An 18,419-nucleotide genomic window follows, 5' to 3' on the forward strand; every position below is an offset into this window, starting at 1 on the left:
CGTTTGGGGCGGGGGCGGGCGGGCGGAAAAACTTTTTTTTCTAGTTTAATTAGGACACTTCCACGAAGTAAAATCTGCATGCTTTCTCGGAGTGGAACCGGCAGCTGTGAGGGCGAATCCACTATATTCTCTCCCACATCCATAAGTCATTTGAAACTAAGAAAGCACCTGAAAACTGACCAGAAGTTCTCCTGCGCATGCCCCGCTGTAACGAATTGGAGATGTGCCCTCATTCATTTCGGTGGAGCTTGCAGAAGAAAACTCCCCACCCCCTATGTATTATTGCCGCAGGAGAAAGAGAATTTGAGGGGGGGAGTAACATACATACAAAACCCCCCAAACAAACCCCAAAACCGCACCCCATCCTAAGGCTTAAATCTCTTTCACCCACCTGCCCTCCCTCCCTGGCTGGCAGCTCTCTCTTTCTCTCTCTCGGTCTCTCAGCTGCCTACCCAGCAACCTTGTTGTACATATTGTTGAATTTTAGTTGTATATATACTTTGTATGTTTTGTCTCCTTTCATATATAGAGTAAAAGCCACAAAATGTCAAAAGAGTCCTGCGTTACTCTACAGCTTTGGAAAGATTATCTTCCCCCGCCTTCCCAGGAACCCCCCATGTTTTAAATCCTAAATGCAGTCGTTTGAGATTTATTACTCGGCGGAACTGTCCTCCTCAATAATCGTGCTTAGGATGGCAAGCCTTGTATAGTTCACATACAGAGTACCACTGACTTTAGCAGGGCTGTTCTAGAGTAGACGTGTTCTGCATGGCCTGCCTGCCTAAGATTTATACAGACAGAATATAATATAATATAGTAATGGTCAGAGATGTGTGCCCATGTAGTTATCTATGCCATAGATGTATCACTTCAGTAGCTAGATAGATGCTTAAGACATAACATACGCGCGGGCACCAGTCGTAACATCGCATCTGTTTTGTGACCTACCTATCTGCCCGGCTAACCAGTAAAAATTATTTTGTGCAAAGGAGACTTGCTTTGGATCTGCAAGCCAATTTGCACCCTCTGAAACCAACAGCATCAAACTGGCTTCCTCTTAATCGACTTGGGTCCCTTCCGGATTCTCTGCCTCGCAGAGAGAATTCGTGGATTTCCAGAATCCCGCGGAATTTTCTTTTCCGTTTTCAACCCTGGCGGCGTGAAAGCTGCCCTCGAACTGCCTTTTGGAAGATTTGGTAAAAAGTCAAGAGGTTGCCTGCTTTTGTAGGTGGCAGAGGGTGATGGTCTCTCCCCCCCCCCCCCGCAACCCCACCAGCTCTCTCACACGCTCCTCCGCCAAACAGACTACCTAACGCTGCGTAATAATGTTCCCCAGGTCTCTCTCTCTCTCTCTCTCTCTCTCTCTCTCTCTCTCTCTCTCTCTCATCGCTCCCTGGTCCCCATTGCCGAGTCCAGGACGAATCATATCCTTCTTAGGGTGGTGCAAAGGCGAGAAATCATGCACCACGAAAAGCCCCTTTCGTCACACAAGCAGGATGCCCCATACTGCGAGAATTAATGGCTAGAGCCCTGGGCATCCTTCAAATTATGAACCTTGAAACCACTGAGCCATTTATCAGAAGTCAATGGAGATCCTCAGAGTGCTCCGTATAATGACAGCTACATACAGTCGTGCAAAAGGACAGTCACTATAATTAGACACAAAAGCCAAGACTACTTACCAATATACCAGCGCCGGTTTTTTGTTGAGCAACTTCCACGCTCAGTCAGTCTTCAGAATGGCTTAAAACCGATCAAGTCTTGTCATTTTCTACCATTCGCATTGTTACATTAGGAGGAAAAAATGTTTTCTTTTCTTCCCCCCCCTCCTCGTTCCCACTGTGAAACTTTGGGTTCAGCTCTCCCCAGGATCAATTGTGAACAAAGCCCCCAGCTGCAGTGCCATCCAATTTGAGGCAGACATTGGGGACAATTTAAGGTTTTTATCCATAAGAAGGTTTTTCCCCCCATTCTCTTAAATGCAGCCATAATTAGAGTAATTTTTCATGTAGCCCGCTGATTACAGCGTTTTTACCGTCAAAGATAATTACCTGTAATTTTCTTCCACTTTTAATACTAAAAAGCCATCTTTATTTAGATTCAGGAACAGGAAAGGCGAAACAAAAGAGGGAAATTATTCTGTTATTCATACACAAATTGCAGAGACGTAGGACCTAAAATTGAAAATTAACCAAAATTATAATGCTATGAAGAATGGAAGAGGCTTCTGAGGTACAGCTGGTTGTGGGGTTCACTGAATTATTCAGATTCGTGTTAGGGAGTGAGAAAGCTATCATACATTTAAACCGAGAGGTAGCCCCTTCCCTTTGTAGGAAGAGCCCCCAAGACTTTCTGATGAAGGATAATCCTCCCCAAACCAGTGGAACCACAGGAAAAATGGGGATGCTGCGAGCGAAGCCACAAAGCCCGTCAGATAGGATTCAGATCCCAGTTCTCAGCAACGCTTCCTGGGAAGTGAGTACCATTGAGATGAATGCGGCCTTCAGTGCCAAGGGAGTAAATATGTTCAGGATCAGGGCAGAGTTAGAGGATGGCTGGGCTCACGCTGATGAAATCAGGGACAGAGCTGTCGTGATTTTGAGTATCTTGGACGGCAGTTTGAAATCCGCTGAATTTCTAGTATGTTGGCTTAACTGGAGGGGCTTGTTTCATTTATCCGGCCTTACGCATCACCTCTACCCCTGCACAGCACACATACATCTCTCAAACTCCCCACCCCCATACACACGAGCAGTGCATCCAGGATGACATGTTAACCTTTCTCGGGTTAGTTCCTCCCATTTCACTAGATCGAGGGCTTGGTCCACTTTTAGTCTACCATCAAAATCCGGTTCTTGGTGGGAGTTGATGAGAAGGGTCCTCATCTGTCTCGTCTTCCCCCTCCCCATTCTTCTGTCTGTTGTGTAGCAGCGCAATCCTCTAGCGGGCTCTACTCAGAAGTCAGTTCCCTCGCTTTCAAATGGGACTGTCTTTCAGGATTGGGACAATCGGTTCTCTCCGACTTCCTCTGAGCAGTGTATAAGGAATCGCGCGCGGCCTGTCTGTGTTAAGAGCCGGAAGGACGATTTGCTCGTTTTTCAAGGGACGTTTAGATAAAGCAGGGATCGTGGAAGGTGCTTGCAGGAAGGGCCTGGCTGGCGGCTAGCTGGGGAGCCAGAAAGGTTTACCTGTCTGCTGCTGAGGGTGAGGGACGCCGACGCCGAGGCGCTCGAGAAACAGCGTCATCTATAGATAAGAGTGGGACAATTGTGCCAGATTTGAGAAGGCTTCTCAAAAAGGGGTTCCTTTTAGGGCTTCACCAGAAAACTCTTTGCAGCTAAACAGAGGACACCCCCAGACCCGTAAAATCCCTTAAATTCCTCACATTTCTAATAGTAATGATCCCACTTCCAGATAAAGAGGAAGGGGTACCTGGGGAGGTAATATGGGGCGCGCGCACTGGCTTGTGCGTGTGGATAATCCCTCTTCCATTGAAATCCAAGCCAAAAGGCCCGTGTAGATCCGGATTGTTCCTGAGGAAGCGGAGCCTCAAAAGCAATAAACAACCCACGCAGAACTGGAGTGTTTGCTTGTGTGTGTGTAAATGTTCTGAAGTAGAACAGGGAAAGAAACTGGCGGAACTCAGCCAGGCCAAATTTACAGCCCCTTTAAACCGAGAAGAGGTTCTCGAGTCTGTTCAAGCAACCTGGATTTTAACCCCCTCACTCCCCCCCCCCCGGCAACACACATCCGATTCTCAGCTCCATTAGAATGAACGGGTTGCTTTGCGAGATGAGACCCTGAAAAGGCTCGCAGAGGAGGCCAAAGTAGAAGCAGGGCGGTGCGCCATTGAAATACGTGGGATTTCTTTCCCAGTTTGGTGTGTCTCGGATAAAGTAGGAGCGGAAAGTAGAATCGGTATTTCGGTAGCCTGATTGCTGGGCTGGGTGTCTAGCTAAGCTGTAATCGACATACCCCTCTTAAAAACAAAAGGGGAAAAAACACACACTTGCTTTTAAGAACATTTACCTAGGGGAAATCCCGAAGGGGGTTTCACAGCCCTATTCTTTACTTGTCTACTCCGAAACGTCCCACGAATGGGATTTACTTGTAAGTAAGCGTGCAATATCCTTTCAGACTTAGGGAAAATGGAGCACACACGCACACCAGCTAACACAGTGGATTAGACCACTTTCAAGCAATGGGACGACTCTGCATTAAACATGGAAACCCAGATTTCGAAGGGAAAACACCGTGGAGTATTTCTTTGTCATTCTCAACCGGGAGTTCCCAAATGGCACTTCACTGATGTTGACAACATAGCGAGTCCACCCCCCCCCCCGCCTCGCAACACACATTCACCGGTTCGTTTTCGAGACAACACCCCCTTCCAATATACACCCCCCCCTTATTTCTGAACCTCTACGTGAGTCACTGAAAATGTGGGAATCCTGAGCCGCCCACCCAAACCGCAGAGCGCCCCCCCCCCAATAAAAGCTACAATAAAAGCAGGCAAACAAACAAACAAGTAAATAAATAAATGTGCGTCCGTGTAACTCGCTTATCGAAAGGGCTAAGTAAGGAAAATCGAGAAATTAGAATGATCAGGGTTTCCTTTTTCTTTTCTTTTCTTTTTCTTTCTTTCTTTCTTTTTTGCAATAATAAAAATAATAATAATAAAAGTAACCATCATTAAAACGTGAAGAGGTACAGCTGATGGGATATGCGGCAGCAGTCGAGGAGGTTTAAAACCGAACAAAAAAAAACTTACCCCCGTGCAAAACCTGTTAAGCAGAGATGAGGGTCTAAGGAAATCTATAGTGGAGAGAGAAGCAGAGGAGAATATTTTTCTGAGTCTCAGGGCAGAAGCTCTTTCTCTATATTCTTGGTTGACTGAGCATATCCAGGTGTGAAATTGTTTGCACACCCCAGCACCTCTTATATTGCCAGCAAAATTAGCTGTTATTACTGTCACTGTTTAGTGATGGTTAGCTTGATAAAAAAAAAACACCGCTGTAATCAAGACCTGGCGCATCTTTGCAAATTACAGATAATTGTAAACGTCCAGATTATGATAATAGCATCCTAATCCAGCCTGCAATATAATTATTACAGAGTGTTACATCTGAAACTGTCCAGTAGGGCTAATTCGGCCATTATTTAGACCTCTCTCTCTCTCTCTTTTTCTCTCTCCTCCTTCTCTCCTCCACTACAAATGGGTTGCTGAGCTGAAAATGTACGATTGTAATTTCACGGGGCACTCAATGAGTAATGATAGAGGAAGAGGGGGGGAGAAATACAAAAGTGAAATGTGAACGGGAGCGATCAAATCAAAATCGGGAGGGGGAGGGGGGAAAGAGCGAGAAAGAGAGAGAGAGCGAGCCTGGGTTGATTCTGGTGGAGGGAGGGAAGGGGGGGGGAGGAGGAATAAGAAGAGCGGGAATTAAGAACAGAGCAAATCAGGGGACTGAGGCGAGCCAGAGGAGGCTTCGTTGTGTATTCAAGGGCTGCTGGTCCACCCCCCCCTTTGTGTGTTTGTGTGTAAGCGCGCGCGTGTGTGCATGAAATCCTCCTCCCCACATCTTCTCATCTCTCTCTATTTCGCTGCACCGCCCCCCCCTTTCTCTCCCCCGGACCCTACGCCGGTTAGCGAGAAGGAAAGGGAAGAGGGCGTACAAGTCCCATGCTGGAAATGGCACAGATTGAACCATACGTGGAGCCAAATGTCACTGGTTCCGTTTTTTGTTTAAAGAGAGAAAGATCCCTGCAGGATCAGACCAAGCGCTCATCAAGGCCACTATCCTGTTTCCAACAGCGGACGGCCAGACATGCCTCCGGGAAGCGCAGGAGCAGGCCGTGGAAGTATTCGCTTACCACGCCTGTTTGGCCTTCAAGACTTTGATTTCCAGAGGTATAGCTCTCTTTTTCCGGTTAGGCATCAGGGTTTGCTACAGACCACAAGGGAATTCCCTCAACCCACTGATTTTTATTTATTTATAACCAGATCCCAAGCACACTGGATTGTGGACCCATTTATTTGAAAAGGGACCTTTGCTTCCTAGAGAATATCCCTACGGAGATCGCAGGTTTACTCCGAGGGAAAGTGGCTAGGATCCGGCTGTGAACCTCTGAGGTTATGCTCTTTGTTTAAAAATAAAAGAGAGCAGTAGTAGCCATTGTTGCTGTTGTTCTTCTTAGAAGACCAAATTCGATTTCATTGCGCGCTGTCTCCACATAGTGAATGAATATTCCTTTATTTTCCTCGTTCGCATTTACTCATTGGACAAGCCCTTGGGAACCCCAAAGGCAATTAGCCGGGCAGGTTTTTAATTGCAATTAATTAAACCAAGCAGCCTGTCGCAGATTAATGCTCTCGTCTATTGTCTCTGGTGTCTGATAAATGCACAATGCAAACAGAATTTGCTTTGGCTGTTCCGTATTGGAACCATCAAAGGAGGTACTTGATACACGCGCTCTTATGCATATTCACACATACACAGCGATCCTGAGCCACTTAGACGTAGAAACGGTTGGAGAGAAATAAAGTGTGTGTGTGTGTGTGTGGGAGGGATTATTTAGAAATTTCTAATCGGGGCTGTAGACTCGCTTAGTGTTCCTGAACAGTTTCCTAGCGAGTAAAACGCATTTCGTATCTTATCTACTAAGGAAGCGAAACAAGGTTGAAATCAATAGGCCCCTTTCCAAGCAAATTGACCATCCTATCTATGCTCATTTCCCTGGGAGTAAGCCCCATGGAATCCAACGGGGCCTGCTCTGAGTAGACATGAGTGGGATTGCACGGCAGTTATAAACTGATGGCGATAGACGCAGGCGTGGCAGTAAAACGGGCAGAAGAAAGTGGATATATCACAGCATCGTGAGTCGTGGAACTGGTTTGTGGAAAGGTCAAAAGGCTAGGTTTGGGGAAAACGGGCAGAGGGTTCTGCCGGAGAATCGGTATCCCTCCCCGCAAAACTAGTTTTTGGGTTTGAACGTGGGCGATCGGTAGCCCGGGAGGTGAGGAACAAAACTGGCAATGACTACTAGGCCCTCCTTTGTGCTTCATGGACTCCAAATTCCCGGATCCGGGGAGTTTCCTTGTGTCCTTTCCCCCAACTGGCCCGCTCTTTGAGCTGCCTTCATTCTCGGATATCGGAGAGGAGGTTCCTCGGGATGCTGGAGTGTTTAGTGTAGAGAGAAGCGGCCTGCAATCCTGCGGAAGAAGGAAGAAGCGGTGCAGCTGCGGGAGATGGAGAAGCAGCGAGCCAACCTGTACTTGTCTTCTCAGGCGGAAGACCGGCTGAGTTCAGCCAGGACTTGCTCCCCAGCAAAGCGAGCGTGTACAGGATCACAGCCACAGAGAAGTCCCGGGGAGGCCAGAAAAATGAAACGCGCTTCTACTGCATTGATTTTCAAGAATGCCAGAGCTGGTGTGTTTCTTCTACTCCCACCATTAAAAAAAATACACCACCCAGTGATGTCGTCCCCCCCCCCCAGCACAATTTTGTCTCGCTTTTTCACCCCTCCTACTGTTCCTGCGATCAGGTTCGGGAGAACGAAGGGTTAAAAAGAAAACCCACCGCCCGCCAGAGAACCCACATATATTGCAGACCACGAAAGCTGGAGGAAGCTGGCAAAGGTTTGTGTGTGTGTGTAGAATGAGCCTCTCAGCACAGCAAAAGCATTAAAAGGCTCCGCGCTTGTTAAAGGTGTTTTCATTTGGTTAAAGGTCGTAATATCTGGCATTTGGCGGCTGGCAATAAAAAACGCGCCTCGGGATTGGGGATTGGACCCCCGAAGGCTTGCAGAGCTGGGAAATATGTTTTAGGCCCCAATAAACAAGCAAATAAATGCAAAATGATGATGATCTGCGGCGACAGTGGATTTTTCAAAATACGCGCCCGCGCACGATCCATCCACCTCTCCAGGAATGACCTATAAAAGCAGGTTGTTGCGTTCATACGGACTGGCTCTTTTTACACACGCACACGTGCACTGCTGCTCTGTGGAAATGTACCTTCGTGCTCTAATAGCACTCCTTCCATTTAACGCACCACCACTGCAACGTGATAGAGGGTTGTGCCAGATATTTACTTCTATATTGAGGGGCCCAATTGCCCACGCCAGAAAAAAAGAAGCAGAAGTGAAGCAGTGTGCGGGTCTATTCCAAAGACACAGAGCTCCGCGTTAGAGGTGAAGAAGGCAGGAGGAAGTTCCCGAGTGAAGCATCGCATCCAAACCGCAATTCAAAAGCTCTCACTTGAAGCTGAACCGATTTTAAATCTCCCAACCGAAGCAAATCCAGGGGTAACTCAACTGCTGCCAGCTTTCACCCGAAAACTTTTGCTTCAGTTGCGCTCCTGGGAGGAAACGGCTCGCGTTCGTCTGGCTGGGCTCTGTGCGGAGCTCTTTGGTTTAAATTAAAAGCAATGTTCGACGGAGACTACGCTTTCGCTGCGGGGTTATAGATGGGGTTTAATTAAGGTCTCCCGCGGAGGAGGTGGAGGGGGAAAGAAACAAACTGTGCAACAACAACAACAACAAAGCAAAAAAGAGTTTCTAAAGGAGAGTCACAGGTCAGGAAACTCATCCCCGCCATGCCAGCCTGAAAGCGCGCTAGGGTGGGAGACGTGACCGAGGGCGGAGGGTGGCAGAGAGAAATCGCAAAGCAAGCGCGCGCCCGCGTCTCAGAGAAAGAGGCAGAAGGACAAACAGCTTCTGCAGACCCGAAGGGGGAAAATTCTGTGTCTTGAGCTCCAAAGAGGTTCTCAAACTCCCATCGCCTCGGTCTTGCCCAGCTGCGCGGTGGGTCGCGCTGGTGGAGCGCGCCTGACCTTCCCTTGCCCAGAGAAGGGGAGGGAGAGAGCGAGCGAGGGTGGGTGCTCCTGTGGGTGGTTTGGTGGGTGAACCCCTGGGTGGAGCTGGAGCCCAGAGGAACCAGATCAAGGCAGGCGAAGTTTGCGGGCTGCTCTCTCTCTCCGGTCTGTGTCCCTCTCGTAGGTCCTTGCGGCGGAGCCCTGGAGCCATCCGGCACCCACAGGAATGCGTCTCCTTCTCGGCTCTCTCTCCCTCTCCGCCCGCCCCGCTGTGGCTCCCCAGCTCCACTTGGAAGCGAGGGCGAGGAAGGAGAAGGGAAGGGAAACTTCTTCAAAGGTTAAAAACTACCGAGGACACTTGATTATATCCTTGCCTTAGGGTGGGAAGGCTCGACGGAGCGATTCCTACTCTCCCAAAAAGTATATGTGGATATAGTGCGCACACACACACGTATATACAAGCCCACATATGCACGCCTGAGTGCAGTGCCCTACATGATTACGTTTGTGCCCACAGCAACAATAGATTATGAGGAGTCGACTTCCCCAGAGCTTGACCTTGGGGACTGGGAAGAGTTCAGTTTGTTCTAGATAGTCTCCACATCGTGACACCACTGTCTGCTCCAAGGAAAGAGGGGGAGAGAGATCATGAAGACTAGCGCCATTTTTAGACGTGAGGCGGTAATGAAATCCCATACTATTGAAACCGAGCGGCATAATGTCCACGAGGATCGAGGGCAAGATGGACCGGACCATAAAGAAAGAGAGAAAAGGTTTATCCGTTGTAAAAACCTCACCCCCCCCAAAAAAACCAGGAGACACAGCCAGATTTGTCTATAAAAAATCCTTCTGTCCCCTGAACCAGGGCTTAACGCATAGCAGGTTAATGAGCCAGGCACGTTGAGAGCAAAGGCAAACTCTGAGAGGAGAAGGTGATATTTGCAAGGGGGGTGGTTCTGTTGCAAAGGAAAGAAAAAGACTGCCGAGCCGTAGGAAGGGTTATTTTAATGGAAAGTAGGCCACAGAACAGGCCAGAGTTGAACAGTAGTAGAAACAGGGAAATCCCACACTGAATGCTGAACAGATCAAACGGTGCAGGAGATGTATATATATATATACCTGTTCTGCTAAAATAATACTCATGAAAAGCACTGCAAAAAGAGTGCGTGAGTGCATATTGAAAGAGATCTTTTTATGGGGGAGGGGAGGGTGATCTGGAACAAGCTCTCTTCTTCTCTCCCCCTCCCCCCCCAACAAGAAAGGAAAGGTTCGGCTGCGGAGGGGGGAGAACAATGGGGCAAGGCGCGTGTGGCTTGGAGCTCCGTTTACACGCGCACACACACCGAGTCGCGCGCGTTCCAAACGAACAAATATCTTATTCTAATATATATGTGCACAAGATAATGTTCCACAAAACCTATTACTGCCCCCCCTCCAAAAAAACGGCTTAGCTCTCTCTCTCTCTGTTTCCAAATTAAATTAGAAGGGGAGACCAAAACCGAAAGAGGAGAAAGGTGGGGGATGGGAGAGAAAGGCAAAGACAACCAGAGACAGGTAAATTCGCCCGAGGCTACAAAGCGTGCCTTTTCAGGTTTTTGTCTCCAAACCCTGGAACATCTCTTACTGAAATCAGCAGATGACAGGATGTAATTTTTATGGTGGTGTTTTGGTTTTTTTTTAAAAGTTCTAACCCTCTTTCTTTTTTAACAACAACAACATTAAAAAAATATACAACCCAACTGTTATTCTTCGGTGCTGTATCTCCTGATGTATTACTTTCTACTTACAGACGGGGTCAGGGTTCCCAATGCATTTCAAAATATTTTTAAAAACCCAAAGGTGCTTTTTCCAAGCCTGCTCTGAACCCTTTTCTGAATTTGCTCCTGGGCCAAGCGGAGATCCGGAAAGACAAAATAATTTTTGGGTGGGGAACCAGGGGGTTCGTTTTGTTTTCCAGTCCGTACGGGGGTTGGGGAGAGAAGCCAGCTATCTGGTCTCTCCCTTCGAGCATTTTGCTTCCATCCCGCAACGCGGGGACTCAGAGGGCTGCGATGCCACGTGTGAATGGCCACACGGGGTCCCTTTTCCTTTTCCTCCCCATTCTCCGGTCGCCCTCGGGTGGCTCGCCCAGAATTTAATTTCGGGATTGGGTTGGAGGAGGGTGCGGAGTATCGGCGAAGAGGAGGAGCGAAGGAAAGAGTCAGGAGCGAAGGAAAAGATAATGATCGCCTTCGCCTTTGAAAAGGCTCCTCGGCTAACAACCACCCAGGCCCGGTTTTGCAGATCGCCTTTGTGTTCCCAACCCGGAGAAAAAGAGAGAAGGAATCGAGATGGGAGGGGATGGTCCACATTTTAGTCTACTGCCCTGTTTAGCAGCTTAAAAAAAAAAGCAAATGTAATTTGTATAATTAGACGATGGGATGCTGGCTTTCTCCCAGATAATTGCTTTTATAGTAGAGAGAAGCACACAGAGCGATTTGCAACCCCCCCGCCACTTCCCAGCGCTTCTTTTCATCTCCAGATCATTTTCGTTCGAGGGTTAGTCGCTTTTTGTATAGCTGGGGTGAGGGGAGGGGGAGGTTATGATGGAGGCTTTAAAATAGGGATGTTATAGGGGGGGAGTTATTTTGTACGTGCCGGGTTCTATAAGCCCAGTCCAGCATGTTAAACGACTACCCAGCCTTACAGGTAAATTGGTAAGCCGAGGATCGGGCCATACGGGGCAATCTCCCCCCCCCCCCCACAAATAAAATGAATCTAAAAGATGGAGCAAGGAGTCTGAGATAACACACAACCCGCCCCCCCCCCCAGCTAGTCCCTTTCGACAAACGGAGAGAGGGGAAACGCGTCATATTTTTCCTCTTTCTCTTCTCCTGTTCTCATGGTGGAAATAATTTTATTTATTCAGAATATACAGTTTAATTCCTTCTATCTACACTTATGTACAGGGTTAAAATGACATTGTTGGGAAGGGAAAATGAAAGTCTCTGGGGGGAAAGGTTGAGGTCATCAGATTTCTCAAGGCACCTTTGAAAGTGTCCACAGTTGATGAAGTAAAAAATAAGCCACCATTCATTTCCCCCCTCCCCCCCCAAAACAACCCCAAAGTTCGTCTGTCTTTTTTTGTTTGTTTGTTAAAAAATCAAAATCAAAAAGAGGGCGGGAGAAAATTTCCTTTGAAATGCAATAAGTTACATGCAGGAGCTGTACACATTTCATCCTGTATAGTGTTTTTTCCCCCTTTCCCTGAAAAAAAGGAAAACCCGAAACAAAAAACAAAACAAAAAAGAGAGTCAACAATATGCATTTTTTCCTTTTATCAACAAAACGCCAAGTGTCCCAAAAAAAGTAAAGAGTTTTAAAACGAGGAAAGAGGATTTTTTTTTTTGTTTTAAAAAAAGAATCCTATTCTAGTAGATTGTCCCAGAAGCCAGAGCTAAGGGGTGCTGTAGAGAGCCGTGGGGCTGCAGGTGACCACTGAGAGCGTTACCGCTGGAATACCAGGACGAGGAGTTCTCCAGGTAAGTGGCGGCGGGCGACGGGTTGGAGTTGGCCCCGTGGGCGTGGGGATGGTGGCTCAGAGACCTGGCGCTGCCCTGCGGTTCCCACACGGCGGGAGACTGCGGGGAGTTGCAAGCCATGGGGTCGCTGGCGCTAGGGCTGTGCTCCGGGGGCATCTCGCCATTCTTCATGATCTTTTTGATCTTCGATCTTTTGTTCTGAAACCAGATTTTCACCTGAAGGAAGAGGGAGGGGGGGAAAGAAGAGGGAAGTGAAGGAAAGAAAGAAAAAGAGGGAAAGAAAATAAATAAATGGGTGACAAGAAAGAAGGAAATAAACCCTTTTTTAAAAACACAACCACCCACGGACGTTTATTTGGACGCCTTGATTTCATTCTCGTTTTTGCTTCAAAAGCACAAGGTCTCCCTCTAAATCTATGCATGCCCCATGCGCGCAGGTCAGTCCGGGGGGCTGCTATGTGTTGGATTCCCAAGGAAACGATTTCCATGGAAACGGCAGGGACGGTGAAACAGGCCCCGAGGATTCAAATGGCACTTGCAAGGCGATCCTAGAGGGGAGCCGCCAGCAATGGAATCAAGGAAGATCCCAGAGTCTAGTTGCCCCATCTACTTTAATATTTACAGTAGGGATCACCATGCGCTCACGTGCTAGATCGGGCCTCTCTCGGGCCATCAGAAAAGCAGGATCTGGACTCTGAGGATGCTAAAACCCAGACACTCCTTGGCCTCTGATTTTTTGGACACCAGGACTGCCTCCCTCCCCCCCAATCCTGCGGCAGCTGCCTAAGGGATTTCTTTTTTAAAAATGAATATTATTCTCAATTAAAGAAAAGCAAAAGGAACAAAGGCTAAAGCGGGGCGGGGAGCCTAGAAGACACGATGGCTGTCTTGATTATGGTCTGCCAAGGACCAGCAGCAGATCCTAACTCCTACATTACTCAGTGGGTGAGTGCGCGCACGAGTGCTTTTGTTCTCGCTGCAGTCGGTTTTGTGTTCCCAACGCAACAGCCTCCCCACACCCGCCCCAGCGCAACAATACCAGCCCAATCCCGAGATAACCTGCTTTCACACAAAAGACTCTTTCCCCCCTTTGCACCGAAATGGTCTGACAAGCAGCCCCTCCCGGGTCCAGCTGCACTTTGCAAGCTCCTAACGCAGGAGATCCACCCACGTGCGGTCCCCCCCCCCCGCTCCAATCTTTTGTGCGGCAAGATCGAGAGAGAGAGCGAGCGAGACACAAAACAAAAATACTGCGCGTCGTCAACAGGGCGAGATGCAAAGCAGGCTCACGGTCTTCTACGCCGCAAGCCGGTGCGCTTTCGCAATCTGCGAGGCTGGTGCGCACTTGAAGATCTCTCTCTCCCGATCCTCACCAAAACAACTGACCCCGCCACCCCACCCCGCCCAACCCGGCCCCATCGGATTCAATCTCATTAACTTTTCTAAAAAGTAAGCAAATGCTTGCGTGGAAGTTAAAGGCCATTGCAATCTTGCAAGCAAGATTTGGGGAGAGAGCTGAAGAGAAAGGCACCGCAGAGCAAAAAGGGAAGGAAGCAGCAGCGAAAAACTCCTGCGCGGTGCGCCCTCTTGGCCTTACCCCAAGGTACAAAAGGAGAAATAACCCGAATTTGAGTGTGAATATCTATACATTCTGTATACATGACCAGGGAAATAAAGGCCCCTCAGAAACATACTTTAGACTCTTCTTCCAGCAGGAATTCTTGCAAAGAATTTACATAGTATTTATGTCCAGTGAACGGGTGGATCCCGCTCAAGTAGGAATTATTGCGAAGGATCTGGATAGGTTTTTTTTTTATGTTCAGGGTCGCCCTTCCTTCCCACCGTGGCCTTACCTGCGTCTGCGTCAGGCCTAAAGACGCGGCCAGCTCGGCTCTTTCCGGCAGGGCTAAGTACTGGGTTTTCTGGAACCTCCTCTGCAAGGCCGCCAGCTGAAAACTGGAGTAAATAGTCCTTGGTTTGCGCACTTTCTTTGGTTTGCCGTTCACCATCCTCACCTCCGGCTCAGCCACCTCTTTTTCTAAACAATCGGAGCGGGGAGGAAATCAGAAAGGAAGCTTAGAACTGGGGCAGAGGACGCCAGCGGCAGAATACAGGAAGGAGCCCGCACCTAGGTGGACAGGCCAGGATCGCAGCCCTGACCCGGACGTGGCGGCCGCGAAGCTGACAAACAAGCGCGAGAGACCCCTGGAAAATTGGGACATGGGAGGGCGGGGGGAGAGGGAAACTGACATGGTAGGAACAGCCGTCGTGACTATTTCTTGCAAAGGGAAGACTGTATGTGTTTGGGAGTGAGTTTGAGAGAGGATATAAGCAGCACCCAGGTTTCCACCGAAATATTATTTTATATTTTATTTCCCCAAGGGGTATTTGGCTCCTCGGTTTTCGTAAAAGAGAGAAGAAGGGACCCAGGTTAGATTTTACCATTTTGTCTTCCCGTAATTAAAAAAAACCTAACAAGCAGCAAAGTTCCCGGGCGTTTTTAGGTCACAATCCAGTGTCTATTGATTTTTCATGCATGGAAACAAGCAGACAGTCTCCCTCTTCCTCTCTCCATTTGAATGGAAGCCTCATGAATTCAGCCCAGCCCAAGCTCTGCAGACTAGGGACACGCAATTTTGAGGTCTAGGGAGTTCAAAGGCCGCATCGCCACAAGAAAACGGTTCTCCTCCGTTTCAGCCGAAAGTAGCCAAATCCGGCCCAGACAGAGAGCCGATTATTCAGAATAATCTCGCCGCCGATCCGGGGTTGGTGGGAGAGAGAGAGAGAAGCGGCACAGATGCGTCTGGTTCCTTTTACAAATACTTAACGCGCCACTGGCATTTCCCCTCGCCTTTGATGGGAGCGACAAACAACGTATCTCAAGAAATGTACACTCACGCGCAAGTAGGAGAGGCAATAGGGCGAGGGGGTGGAAGCAAAAAACATTTCTCATTCATATATATTCAGACTATATATAAACATGAATTTGAGAGGCTTCGTGCATTCAGCTGAAATTGTTCCGGATCGCATTGGATAAGCGTGTTCCACAACGGTGTTTTTGTTTTGTTTTTTAAATGAAGGGGGGGCATGGAGGAGAGACGAGGATTTGAGCTGTTCCTGCCTAGCCCTAGATTTCCCTGAGTTTGCTTCTTGTGGAACCCACACGGAAACAGTTTAACCGCGCGTCTCCGTGTGTGGGATTAATCCCTCATTCCATTTTGGAAGCTAATATTAGCAAGACTCTTCGGGCGAGGGCTGTTTTGGTGGGGGAGGGGGTGGGGAGGAAGAAAGAAGGCACGAGATCAGATCCTTCCCCTTCCCTCTCCCCCACAAGTTTGCTGTGTGTCCCCCCCAAAACTCGGCCTGTCTTCGCGGGGTGCCGCCGACGTCGCCCAGTCCTTTGCAATAAAATCTTGTGTGCAGGAGGGTAGAAATCTTGCCAGTACCTACCCCCTTCCCGCCACAGCTACTTACCGTGGCTTTCTATTACACACACACACACACACACACACACACACACACACACACAATGTCGGAGCCCCTGTTCCCATTCCCCTCAATGTATTGCCTCCCAGTCCGGAGTCGGAGACAACAAAGAATCCAGATTGAATGGTTTCTCTTTCCGCCTCTCTCTGGCTTTTCAACCGGGAACGAGGCAATTTTTTTGCACGGCGGTGGAAGGAGAGGCTGTGAACCTCCTTCGTCGCCCCCCAGCCCAGATTGGGGAGAAAAAAATCGGGTGGGCTGGGGGTCAAACTGTCCGAGTAACCAAAAGGGTCCGCGGTGACCCCAGATCGCGAGGAGGAGACCCCTCCTCGGGCATCTTCCTAGTCCCCCGCCCCCGCTTCCAGCCCACTCCCCGTCGGCGCCTCTCACCTGGCTGGCTGGCTGCGCTCTGCGCCCGGTTGTACGCGCCGCCGTACTGGTGGTAAGGACTGGCGTAGCTGTAGTCTGCATAGGCTTTGGCTGGGTAGCTGGCGGCGGTTCCGTTCATGCCCTGGTACTGGTACTGGTAAGGATGGAGCGCTTTGCCGTAGGAAGCCGACGAAGGCGAGCAATAGCCGTGCGGGGCTCCTCCGGGGGAATTGTAATAGTCGGGGTCCGTGGCGGACGACTCGGGCAAAGTGGGCGACTCCTGCGGCGGGTGCCCGTGCATGGTGGCTGCAGCCGTCTGAAAAGGACCTTGGAAGTCTCCGGATCGGATGGCTGGCACTCTTCTGTCAAACACTCCGGTCATAGTAGTTGGCGAGGCAGCAAGCAGGCGGGCGGGCGGGCGGGCGGCTGGGTCTTCTAGGCAGCCATGGCGGGGGGGAGGGACCGAGGGAGGAGGCGGAGGAGGAGGCGGCGGCGGCGGCTGGGAGCTCTCTGGGGCTGGCTCTGGCTCTGGCAGACTGCTCGCAGGGAGCGGAGAGGCTTGGTTAAATCCTTAATTGCGCTCTTACGCACAGCGGGGTGGATTGGGTTCCATTGGCCAGAGCACTCCGGAGCAGCAGCGACACCCTAACTCGTCCAACTAGTTTAGCACAACAAAGCGCTCTGCTTTTTTCATTCTTTCCCTTTTTTTTAAAGTTCCATTCAAGCTCCTTAAAAAAAAAAAAAAAAAAGCAATACGAGCAGCACCATTATCTCGGGGTTCTCTTCTCCTAGCCAGCAAGGATGGGAATTTTGGGCGTTAGGGAAAAAGAAAAGAACCGTCGAAGTTTGTGCAATAGGAAGACGGTGGTGCACCAAGCGTCTTTATGTGTGAATGCGTGACGCTCGTGTTTCAAGATGCAGATGCAAAGGAAGGCTGAAAAAAGGTGGCTTAGTCCAGGAGTGGAAAGATGTCGGATGTTCTAGGAAAGTCCCAAACTTCTCAGACAACCAGCGTCCCCTGATCAGGGAATTTATGGTCAATTGTTAAATAGGAAGGTTGCAGCTTTTAAATAACGCATGTGCCAGGATATAATGGCTGTAGAATGCAAATAGGACTGAATCCTGGTTTGTACTCAGCCATGGATAGCACTGGTGAAAGCTTTTGAACCTGTCCCTCAGTTTTCCCGTCTGCAAAATGGGGATAAGAAACCTTGCATATCTCTTCCAGATCAAGGAGCTCTGTAGCCTACAAATGCTCAACAGACGACAGTTAGTGACAAATAATCATGACAACATACTGTGGATGCAGACCCCACTGTCTTTGGGACGAGTGCTCCGGATTTCCACTCCTTAATCCGGAGTGATCTTCATAAATACAGGGAAACTTCTGAAATAAAATCAAGGCTAGATGGAGACCGTGTTCTGAACAGAATGCTCTACTATACTAGTCTGTGCCTTAGAATACAACATGCGCGTTGTCTTGGAAGTAAGCACCATTTACTTAGGTGGGACTTATTTCTGAAGGAAGCAAGCATGGAACCTAGCAATATGTGATGTAACGTACTTCGGGATCCCTCCTCAAAATATACAAGCCCCGAATAGCTTACAGTGCTGGGAAGTGTGTGTATTGGCAGGCCAACTGATAACATGGGGCCCGTGAGGAAGTGGCTAAAAGCGACCCATATATGAAATACCCCCCTACAGTCCTTGAATCGCCCACTTTGACACAGTAATCGAACACCGGGAGAGGAAGGGAACCATTCAGGACCTTCTCAACCTTCTTCCAACAAGTGAAATGCACAAGACGACCCACAACATAACCATCCTTTCGCTATGGTTTAAGCAAGACTGCTGAACTATGAGGTGTGTCCCCCAGGAAACCTATGCGAGTGCGCCTGCGCATTCAGTGGGAAGGTTCCTTTGAGAAATATGTTGAACCGGGACTTCGGGCTAATTATCCCAATATTCTTTCTCTCCTCCAGCCCACCCCCCTCAGATTCATACTTTTTTTACTGCCTCCCGCACACCACACCGTGAACTGAATATCCCAGCAGGGCTGGATTTATCTCTGAAAAATACGTGTTAAACCCAGTGATGGGGAAATTGTGACCTTCTAAACGTCGGTGGACTCCAACTCCCATCAGCCCCAGCCAGTACGGCCAATGGTCAACGACGACGGGAGTTGGAGTCCATCAACATCTGGAGGGCCTCAGGATCCCCCACCTCC

At 49.1% G+C, this 18,419-nt stretch overlaps 1 protein-coding gene and 1 long non-coding RNA gene across 2 annotated transcripts in view; both read right to left on the bottom strand.

The window, feature by feature from the left end:
- LOC309325762 overlaps positions 1-1,879 on the bottom strand; it is a 66,364-nt gene extending 64,485 nt beyond the window's left edge. The window contains exon 1 of the long non-coding RNA XR_014149973.1: positions 1,683-1,879. This is a non-coding gene — a long non-coding RNA (uncharacterized lncRNA). The remainder of the gene's footprint in view (positions 1-1,682) is intronic.
- Positions 1,880-11,667: 9,788 nt separating this feature from the next.
- On the bottom strand, positions 11,668-16,714 carry DLX5 (distal-less homeobox 5). The gene is made up of 3 exons (XM_081834699.1): positions 16,214-16,714; positions 14,191-14,375; positions 11,668-12,553 (listed from the first exon to the last, which is right to left on the bottom strand). Exons 1-3 carry the CDS (start codon positions 16,572-16,574, stop codon positions 12,227-12,229), a joined length of 873 nt encoding a protein of 290 aa, XP_081690825.1. The 5' UTR covers positions 16,575-16,714; the 3' UTR covers positions 11,668-12,226.
- Positions 16,715-18,419: the final 1,705 nt, after the last annotated feature.

Source organism: Podarcis erhardii, assembly GCF_964252035.2.
Source record: "Podarcis erhardii genome assembly, chromosome: 12".
Classification (NCBI taxonomy): Eukaryota; Metazoa; Chordata; class Lepidosauria; order Squamata; family Lacertidae; genus Podarcis; species Podarcis erhardii.